Consider the following 10,770-nt stretch of genomic DNA (forward strand, 5'->3'; position numbering starts at 1 on the left):
GGCGGGTCTTATTGAGGCTTCTTTATCCTCGCGCTGACGTCCGCATGCAGTTTGCCTTTGTACTCGAGCGCAATCCACGCGCGCAGTTTTGAAAATGTACTGCCGTTCACCTCCAAGTCGGGGGTGTCGCTACGGCTGGTATCGGCTAGGACGCCGCAGGGTGGAGTCGAAAAATGATCGGGCAGAACCGTCATGAATGCCAAGCAGATTGCACTGGCAGGTGTGATTCAGGTTTTTCTTCGTTCGGAAAGCAGTACAAATGTGCAGGCACGGTGGATAGAATTAAAAAATATATATATATATATATATATATATATTAACTGGTGCCCCCCCCCCCCCCCCCCAACAACAAAAAAATCCAATCCCATATCTGTACATTCCCCTTCATCAATTTGGTCACATACATTCTGTTGTGTCATTTTCATTTCAGATCTAAATTATACTGCCCTGCAAGGGGAAAGACGACATTAATGGCACATCGGGTGTCTGGAGGAGGGGAGGAATATCTACACACAATAGCCAATCAAAAACAAAAGGCGCACCAGCACCAATCTGATGGGATTGATGCCATCTTTTGCTGATTGGTGCAAATTGCGCAACCCTCGATGAGTGTGTGGAGCAGCACAGTCTGCCGGTTAAATGCGTTAAAGTGAAGATGCAGACCAGGGACATGCATGCGTGCTCTGCTGGGAACCGTCTTGCTTCCTCTTGCAGCCGCACATTGCGCAGCTCGAGAAGACATCAAAACAATATTGGAGGAAATCCATTGAGATAAGATATCAAAATACATCAGACGAACGTGCCGGTATTTGTACAAAGACGCTTCCTTGCAAATGTGCGGAGGAGAGGAATATGCTTCCAGCGAGGTATGTTGTCAGAGCGGCAGAGGGAGCTGCTGGCGACGCATCCCGATTGGAGGGGTCATCAACGTGTGTGTGTGTGTGTGTGTGTATGCAGCACGCGGACTCAAAAGTGCAAATGGGGGCAAAAGTATTTGCATGGCACAGGAGGTCCGGCCTTTGCGGCAGGTGTCTTGGATTCGGATGAAACAGTCCTGGTCTGTGCGGGTCTCACAGAACACCCACTGTCCTCCCCCCTCTCACTCTTCCCCGGCTTCTTTTACCGCGACCATTTGAAAGACTATTCACACTACGCGTTCGTCTGGCGCGCTTTTGTCCGAGCGTCGCGTCGGACTGGGATCAATGCGCTCGGTAAATACAACGCATGGAACAATCGAAAATAATCACCGGCAATCATGAAGGCGAATGTCAAAGTTTGACGACTCGCAATGTCCTCAACACGCAAAACAATTCACGGACGCTGACCGCACGCTGTGTCCGCTCGCAGGTTTTCTCAGCACCGGCGATCAGTCGGCCAAGGGCAACTACGGCCTCCTGGACCAGATTCAGGCGCTGCGCTGGCTCAACGAGAACATCGGTCACTTCGGCGGAGACCCAGAGAGGATCACCATCTTCGGATCGGGAGCCGGGGCGTCCTGTGTCAACCTCCTCATCCTCTCCCACCATTCGGAGGGTAAAATCGTCTCGTTTCTCTTCTCAACAAACCACATTTCGGTCCGAGTGCAGTGCTACCATTTTGGACACCTTTAAGGCAGAAAGCAAAAAAGTCCAAGGTGCCGCCGTGCGACGCTCACGAGTTGAGCGTTTCAAGACAACAGCGTGGGCCGCGTTCGATCCAGTCTGCGTCCTCGTCCGCGGAGCGACGGCGGACGCTGACGCACGTTACCTCGCCTGATTTTCTGTTCATGGTCCGTCGCCCTGCTGCGCTGAGCTTTTGGCTCCAGCAAAAACCTCCAGCATCCATCTAACCTCCAGCTCCCCGTCGGCGACCGCGCACACACAGCCGGAGGGCCCGGGAGCCATTTGCTTTGTTCCGGAGTCAGATCGATGACCCGCAGCCAAACGCTCGCCGCACCAACGCAGAAGACGTTCGCGCCAGCCCCAGCAAAAAAAAAATCTGCGTTCTACTTTTTTACGTGATGTCCTGCCACACGTCATAAATGCAGCTACCGGACTAACTACGACTCATTACTTTTCATACCGAGTCCCGCTAAATGACGAAGTTCATTTTAACGAGCCGCTGCATATCTCCCTCTCGCCTTGATGCTGTGCCGAGCAGGCAGCGTTCAGCGTACACGGATGACTGTCATACGGCGGTGCCTTGACATAGCAGTGACTCAGACGTTTTTCGAGATGCGAGCGTTCAGACGCTAATTGCCATCGATGTCGCGGCGCTTTACAACACAAATTGGGTACAAATGGTGCCGCCACATCACGGAGACAGACGATGTACACTGTATTTCCAAACGTATTAGAGCGGCGAGCGGCAGTACTCGCTGTCATAGATCCTTAACGCTCTGCCTCGGACGACTAATATGAGTGCCGTACTGACGAGCCGGGAGTTCAAGGAGTTAGACGGCTCGATGCAGCGTTACTATGAATCCCGCTTGAGCGCTGCAATAGGATTGGCTGCTGAATCCAGGCAGGACTGCCTCGAACTCAGATGGAATTCATAATAGTGCCTCAATGAAGAGTATATCCGTCTGTCTGTCCTACACTGCCCTCAGGTGGCCAAAACGGGCACACCGGGCCATTCAATTGATGCAGTGTGACAAAAACTTGTGAATGATGTCAGTGCTGCATGTTTTTGTCAAGTGCGGTATGAGGGAGTGCAATTTTTCCTCGTTAAAATCCACAGCACCAACATGTTGAGTTGTTTTTGGGGGGAGGCTGAGACAGAATTCATTTCAGTGGAAAAAGATGATTGGCGATACGAGCGTTACAAACAAATTCAACTTGTACCTCAAGGCACCACTGTACTTGATGACTTGACAAGACGGCTTGCTGCTAAAGGTTGGGAAAAACCAGCAGTTTTCCCCAACCTTTGTTGAGCCAAAGCACATCTTTTCCATTTGAAAAATGTCTCAAATGAATCTTCAAATGTGGGCCGCTCTAATTCTGCTGTGCGAATGGCAAGAGGTGCTGGAAGAGCATTTCATTGTTCTGCCTGTCACCATAGATGCGGTCGGGAATGACGGGACCGGAAGACCCGCGTTCAATGTCCCTTCATCGGACAGGCCCACTTCGGCTGCAGCGCAACGCTTAACATTTGTGAACCTTTTGCGTCCTCTCCGTTGTCATCGCTGCCACCGTCCTCGTCTCCATCGTCGGCATCAGCCCCTTTCGGTGCTACGTGTCCGTCATGCCCCGGTCGTCAACCGTCCGCCGTCGTATTGCCAACGCCTTCGTGAATCGACGACGGGTGTCGGATGAAAGTAGCGGCGGTCAAGCGGGTGCGATCGCGGCAGCCGAACGAAGGAAGGCGACTCCGAAAGAAACGGCTTTGAAATGAAAGCTCCCATCTCGTCATTCTCTCTCAGTCTACGGTAATTGATTTCTGAGGGAAAGGGGCCTCTGCAGCTGGGCTTAATAATTGAGCGGGAGGACGAAGAAGATAAAGAGAGTGTGAGGAAAAGGAGCGAGGCACGTAGCCCCCGAACGGGCCGCTCGGGCAGTCGGAGCGACGCAACTCGAGAGTCAGACAGACTTAAAGAAGCGGAGGGAGACCAGCGCAGTTTTGGCAGTTGTCATTCCAAATCCTCCCGTTGGCATCTCTTACATGATACCGCACGCGAGGCTCCGGCTGCCAGCTTTCGAGGAGATTTCCAATCGACGCAAATTCTTCTCAATATGTTCGTGAAGTCGACAACGTTTAGGACACTAACTTTCTTCCCAGGTCTCTTCCACAGGGCCATTGCCCAAAGTGGGACAGCCATCTCCAGCTGGTCCGTCAACTACCAGCCCCTTAAGTACACCAAAATCCTGGCCCGCAAGGTGGGCTGCACCTACACCGAGACCGCTGACCTGGTGGACTGCCTGAGGCGCAAGAACTTCAGGGAGCTCGTGGACCAGGATATCCAGCCGGCTCGCTACCACATCGCCTTCGGCCCCGTGGTGGACGGAGACGTGGTGCCCGACGATCCTGAGATCCTCATGCAGCAGGTAATCGATGAAATTAGCGCGAACATCGTTCTGTCCGGCGCCAATGATTTCCTTCGTGTCCTCGGCCTCCAGGGGGAGTTCCTTAACTACGACATGCTGGTTGGTGTCAATCAAGGAGAGGGGCTGAAGTTTGTCGACGACAGCGAGGACGACGACGGCATCTCGGCCGCGGCGTTTGACTACACCATCTCCAACTTTGTGGACAACCTCTACGGATACCCCGAGGGTGAGGAAAAAGTCCCATTTTCTTTTCCAACGGTGACACCCTACACCCACATTGTGTGGGGAAACGAGGAGCGGGGAGATCGGCTAAAGCGGGGCTGGCATACAAAAGGAGAGAGCCTGCCGTGAGGATGATCTTGCACCGTGGTGGCCTTTGAGGCTCCGTGGGTGCTAAAGCCATCTCCCGCCATCCCCGAGTGCGCCGTCGCTTCCGCCGCATCCGACTGCCGTCACGGCAGGCCTCCCCGAAACAAACAAACCCATTTGGGTAATGCGATCGCGCTGCCTGTCAGTCTTTCATTGACCTTTTCAAACTTGAGGTGTCTGCGATACCGCTCACGTTTCTGATGACTGATCAGAGTTTCTCTTTCTTGCTCATCGTCCAGGCAAAGACATCCTGAGGGAGACCATTAAGTTCATGTACACAGACTGGGCAGACAGAGACAACGGCGACATGCGGCGCAAGACCTTGCTCGCTCTGTTTACAGACCACCAGTGGGTGGCGCCGGCGGTGGCCACCGCCAAGCTCCACGCCGAGTTCCAGTCGCCCGTTTACTTTTACACCTTCTACCATCACTGCCAGACCGAGACGCGGCCCGAGTGGGCCGACGCCGCCCACGGAGATGAGATACCGTATGTTTTCGGGGTGCCCATGATCGGTGCCACGGACTTGTTCCCGTGCAACTTCTCCAAGAATGATGTGATGCTCAGCGCTGTCGTCATGACCTACTGGACCAACTTTGCCAAGACCGGGTAAGCATCGCTCTTCGTATTCCGATACGGTGGCTTTCGATAGCTGGAAAAGTCAAGTGTCGAGGCTATTTTTGTGGGGGGGCGTTGCACCCCTAAGGGTGCACTGATGTACTTTGCAGTAAGTGTCTTTGCTAAGGCTTTAGTTCTTTTCAAGCAACGGGGCGACATTCATTTTGGTCGTAGCTTTACTAAGCAGGTGTTGAGTGAAGCCCACTTGACTCTGTCCCACTGGTTCTCCACCAGGGATCCCAACTTACCAGTCCCCCAGGACACCAAATTCATCCACACCAAGCCCAACCGCTTCGAAGAAGTCATCTGGACCAAGTTCAATTCCAAGGACAAGCAGTACCTCCACATTGGCTTGAAACCTCGCGTCAGAGACAACTACAGGGCCAACAAGGTGGCCTTCTGGTTGGAGTTGGTCCCCCATCTCCATAATCTACACGATGAGTTCTTTTCAACCACCACTCGCTCGCCCCCCGGTCCGGGTCCCGGCACGCCCAGAACCAGAACTACGGGCCCTCGCACCACCCATCGCCCCTACCCCACCTTCTCTTACGACCCGGACCCCGACGGTTCAGAGCGTCCGCCACCTGTTCTTTTCCCCGGCGACACCCGCGACTACTCCACGGAGCTGAGCGTGACGGTCGCCGTGGGAGCGTCCCTGCTCTTCCTCAACATCCTGGCCTTCGCCGCCCTCTACTACAAGCGCGACAAGCGGCACGAGATGCGACGCCACCGGCTCTCTCCCCAGCGGGGCGGCCCGGCCAACGACCTGCCGCACAGCCAGGAGGAGGAGATCATGTCCCTGCAAATGAAGCATTCCGAGCACGACGCTCACCACGATATGGAGCCCCTGCGGCCCCACGACATCCTGCGGCCCGCCTGCCCGCCCGACTACACGCTGGCGCTGCGCCGAGCCCCGGACGACGTGCCTCTGATGACGCCCAACACCATCACCATGATTCCCAGCACCATCGCAAGCATGCAGCCCCTTCATGCCTTTAATACCTTTCCCAGCACAGGCCACAACAACACTCTGCCCCACCCGCACTCCACCACCAGGGTATAGTAGAGCCAACCCGGCAGCACCGCCCGAGGACCGGGAAGAACCTACACGGGGGCACTCCGGGAGGTGTGGTTTGGTGACTCTCGTGTTTTCTCCAAGAACAACTCCGCCGCCTCCGTATCGTGCTGCCGAGCTTCGCGGTGCGGGGAGTTGCGACCGAGCTACGCGTCTTTTCCAAAAGAAGTGTCAGGATGTGATTTCCCAGCAGCCCCTCGCCGTTTCTCGAAGGGACCTCTCGCCTTCTTAGTATTAGGGTGTCATTCCCTTCCGTGTCATTCTCTTTTCTACATCTGTATCTTATGCCTGAGCCTTTTTCCAATGTTTCTAAAGCCACGGGGGTCAGCGATGAAAAGTATCTTATACTTTCATTCAACCAGCGTTCTTGGTGCCAAGTTAGTGTTCGCATTCTCATGAAGGGCAAAAAATGGATTATTTATTGTCCACTAACAAATGTGTTCTCATGACAAAGTGCCAAACTGGCCCTTGATTGTGCTTTTCTTTTCTTTCGCTGCTTGTCTCCTCCGTTCGGTCGTCGTCGTCGTCGTTTGTTTTTTTTGTTTGTTTTGTTGAAAATATAGCTATAGAGAGAGTATATATCAAGATATATAGTTGTATATGTGTACAAAGGAGAAAGTCGATCACGGGGTATTTTGCGAAACGGGGATCTATGCATGAATTCTTTTGAAAGGAGGCTGACGGGGGGGACACGGTAGCCGCACGGTTCCCAAAGTCAACAAAAGCGCTTCACCTCCCTGCATCGGTTCAGGAAAGAAAACGTCATCTCACTCCTCTTGTCTTGTGAATATTTCGACATGCAACGAGCCTCTGCTTTCCTGCCATCTGCGCCGCCGCGCTTTCACGAGGTACCAAAGGTGTGTTTGTGGCTGACTTTTCTGTCCGGCACGTCCATTGTTTGCTTGAAGAGTGCCAGGTCCAAACTGGCTTTGTCCACCGACTCAGAGAGTTTCTGAGGATCTTTCCACTTGTTTCCTTGATGATTCGGTTCTTTTATTTCGAGGCTCAAATTCAAAGGTAACTGGCGACTCTCAGCGCACGGGCGGGTTGGCCTGCATACGTGGAGCAGGAACGCCGTTGGCGGGCGGGCGGGATGCAGGGGACTCGGGACCCTGACAACAGCAAAACGGGAAGCCGTCCCCGCTTGGGCCCTTTTCGTCCGTCGCTCGGTGGCTAGCTTTGAGCCCGTTTCTTTCGTTGCTCCTTCGTTGTATTCCGATCCCCGAAAGGGGGCAGAGGTGTGCGAGGCCGTTTTGCGTGCACAATGTGCGGGAGAGAGAGCTCTGCAGAGTGAATGATGACTGCCATGGGAAGAAGAGACTTTGCAGAAGGCCTTCAATCATGAGAGGGGACACACCGAGCTGACATTTACAGGCACGGCCGGCTTCGTATCTTCTACAACCCCGATTCCAACGAAGTTAAACGTAAATCGAAACGGAATACAATGATTTGCAAATCATGTTCGACCTATATTTCATTGAATACACTACAAAGACAAGCTATTTAATGTTCACACTGATAAACCTGATTGTTTTTAGAAAATAATCATGAAGGTAGAATTGGAACACGTTCCAAAAACGCTGGGACAGGGTCATGTTTACCACTGTGTTTCTTTGAACAACATTCGATAAACGTTCGGGAACGGAGGACACTAATTGTTGAAGCTTTGTAGGTGGAATTCTTTCCCGTTCTTGCTCGATGTTCAACAGTCGTACTTTACGCTTCATAACGCGCCACACATTTTCGATGGGAGACGGGGTCTGGACTGCAGGCAGGCCAGTCGAGCACCCGCACTCTTTTGCTACGAAGCCACGCTGTTGTAACACGTGCAGAATGTGGTTTGGCATCGTCTCGCTGAAATAAGCAGGGGCGTCCGTGAAAAAGACGTCGCTCGGATGGCAGCATACGTTTCTCCAAAACTTATATGTACCTTTCAGCCTTAATGGTGCCTTCACAGATGTGCAAGTCACCCATGCCATTGGCACTAACACAGCCCCATACCATCAAAGATGCCGGCTTTGGAACTTTGCGTCCGTAACAGTCCGAATGGTTCTTTTCCTCTTTGGCCCGGAGGACACGAACGTCCGCAATTTCCAAAAACAATTTGAAATGTGGACTCGTCGGACCAGAGAACACTTTTCCACTTTGCGTCGGTCCATCTGAGATGAGCTCGGGCCCGGAGAGGCCGGCGGCGTTTCTGGGTGCTGTCGATAAATGGCTTTTGCTTTGCACAGTAGAGTTTCAAGTTGCACTTACGGAGTTAGCGCCGAAGTGTATTTACTGACATTGGTTTTGTGAAGTGTTCCTGATCCCACGCGGTGATATCCTTGACACACTGGTGTCGCTTTTTGATGCAGTGCCGCCTGAGGGATCGAAGGTCACGGGCATTCATTGTGGGCTTTGGGCCTTGCCGCTTACGTGCAGTGATTTCTCCAGATTCCCCGAACCTTTTGATGATATTATGGTCCGTAGTTGATGAAATCCCTGAATTCCTTGCAATTATACGTTGATGAACATCGTTGTTAAACTGTTGGACTATTTTCTCACGCACTTGTTCACAAAGAGGTGAACCTCGCCCCATCTTTGCTTGTGAATTCAGGCAAGCTCCTTTTCTACCCAATCGTGGCAGCCGCCTGTTCGCCTGTGGGATGTTCCAAACGGGTGTTTGATGAGCATTCCTCAACTTTGGCAGTCTTTCTTGCCACCTGGGACCCAGCCTTTTTGGAACGTGTTGCAGCCATCAAATCCCAAGTTCATGATTATTTGCTAAAAACCATAAAGTTGGTCAGTTTGAACATGAAATATCTCGCCTTTGTAGTGTATTCAATGAAATGTAGGTCGAACACGATTTGCAAATCATTGTATTCTGTTTAACACAACGTCCCAACTCGATTGGAATTGGGGTTGTATGTTTGCCGAGATGAAACCTTTGCTTTCCCGTCCGGCCGCTGGAGGACGTCGATCCTCGCTTTTGTAACCCCTGTGAGGTCAAAGTCAGCGAGGTGAACGTACTGTGTGACGCTACCGGAAGCAGAATACCGCAACCTCTGCTTCTTTCTCATCTATTTTATAAGCTGCCACTGGAAGATGAGGATGTGAGACGGCTGAAGGACCTCACACAGAATCACACAAACCTTCAAAAACATCTAAAGTGTACATTTTTAAGTGTAAGACTCCAACTGATAAAATATTTGTAAATATGAAGTTTCTTGTTTGTTTGGTTTTTTTTCCTTTCATTTTTTTGGAGTGAATGAACAAAATGGCCACATTTTGTGACGAGCCAGGACAACAGGTGCAGTTTGCGAAGAAGGGGCGGCCGTGCTGATTTGATTGAGTTTCGTTTCTTCTTCTCACCATGCGGACGTTGCGTCGCATTGAGTGACCGGAGCAGAAATTCATCATGCTGCTTTTCAAATAGATGCCCACTCTTTAAAAATACCACCAAAAAAAAAAACCATCTTTTTTTTGTGCCAGCAGTTGAATTGCTACCCTCATAATTTTGTCATGCTTTCATTTTGAAAGTACACCTTTTCATTGAAGCATACGTGAAGTGCTTAGTTTTGCGTGGATGTTTCGGAAAAGTTCACCTTGCAATTGTGAGAGGTGTGCCACAAAACGGGAGGCGAAGGGAAGCCGCCATTGGTCGGCGGCGAGACGAGGCCCTCGATGAGTTGACTTTTTCCGTGTAGCCGTGTTTACATGAGGCCACTTTGGTGTGGGTCCCGCACGAGGGCTTTGATACCAGAAGATGCCTCGCACACACACACGCGCGCGAATAAGATCTTACACTTCGTACGACACTCTCTGCACACTGGCTTTGCCCGTCTTATGTTTCTGAGGAAGGGAATAGTTGTCTATTTTCAACCAAACAAGCTCATCTGTTTGAAGTCGGTGGTACAAGCGAGCACACGCGCGCGCATATATGCATGAACTTCCTGCTCGGATTCTGAAGCAAAGTTGCACCTGTTGTCTACTTTTGTTTTTTCTTCTTTCATCTGAAAACCAAGAATGGAAATGAAGAAAATTGATGACAAGTGGCATTTTGGAAAAAGGTGCTAAAAAAAAGTTGGGGGGGGGGGGGGGGGGGGGGGACAGTAATTAAGGAGATGATCTTTCTTGTTTATTTTACAAGTTCTTATCCACTGTATGCTGTGATCCTGATCTGGAAACATTAAAAGACATTCATAGCCGGTGCGCCCCCTGGTGTCTTCATTGAAGATGAGCGAATAGCAGCAATCATTAACGCGAGTAAACATTCCTATAAGCGCGCATATCTTTAAATATCAAACTTACTACTACGAATAATAATGTCATTCCCTGTCCTAAAATGGCCTTCCCGCATACATATTCTATAAATATGATGATGATATGAATAATAATGATAGTTTAGATCAGGGGTACCCAACGTTCGCGATCACGGTAGATCCGGAGTCTTTTTCCAAATAAAATCTAGGCCTAATTTAAAAAGGGGAATTTTGAGTTTTATTTTTTTGGTTGAAGTACTTTTTGGTTGAGGTTCGCCACAAGGTTTTAGATCACTTGGATCACCAACGGGTCATACGAACGATTGGATTGTTTTAGAATAGCTATCATTTTACTTTGAAAAGCACAAAAAGGTTACGCTGCTCGTGTGTCTGCAAACTTCTCATATGCAGGCGGTCGGTGTGCTGCGACAAAAAACAAACAAAC

The 10,770-nt window shown here is 51.0% G+C and overlaps 1 protein-coding gene across 6 annotated transcripts in view; it reads left to right on the plus strand.

The window, feature by feature from the left end:
* The window catches only part of nlgn2a (neuroligin 2a), a 49,405-nt gene extending 39,251 nt beyond the window's left edge, over nucleotides 1-10,154 (plus strand). For 3 of the 6 annotated variants that reach the window (XM_061669731.1, XM_061669733.1, XM_061669732.1), the window contains 5 exons: nucleotides 1,348-1,533; nucleotides 3,757-4,022; nucleotides 4,095-4,248; nucleotides 4,631-4,997; nucleotides 5,241-10,154. In XM_061669731.1, coding sequence (XP_061525715.1) covers nucleotides 1,348-1,533; nucleotides 3,757-4,022; nucleotides 4,095-4,248; nucleotides 4,631-4,997; nucleotides 5,241-6,069 — 1,802 coding nt within the window. In that variant the 3' untranslated portion in view covers nucleotides 6,070-10,154. Of the gene's footprint in view, nucleotides 1-1,347; nucleotides 1,534-3,756; nucleotides 4,249-4,630; nucleotides 4,998-5,240 lie in introns of all 6 variants that reach the window. The other 3 variants (XM_061669729.1, XM_061669728.1, XM_061669730.1) reach the window with 1 other exon arrangement.
* The last annotated feature ends 616 nt before the right edge of the window (nucleotides 10,155-10,770 follow it).

The sequence above is a fragment of the Phycodurus eques genome, chromosome 23 (genome assembly GCF_024500275.1).
Source record: "Phycodurus eques isolate BA_2022a chromosome 23, UOR_Pequ_1.1, whole genome shotgun sequence".
NCBI classification, from domain to species: Eukaryota; Metazoa; Chordata; class Actinopteri; order Syngnathiformes; family Syngnathidae; genus Phycodurus; species Phycodurus eques.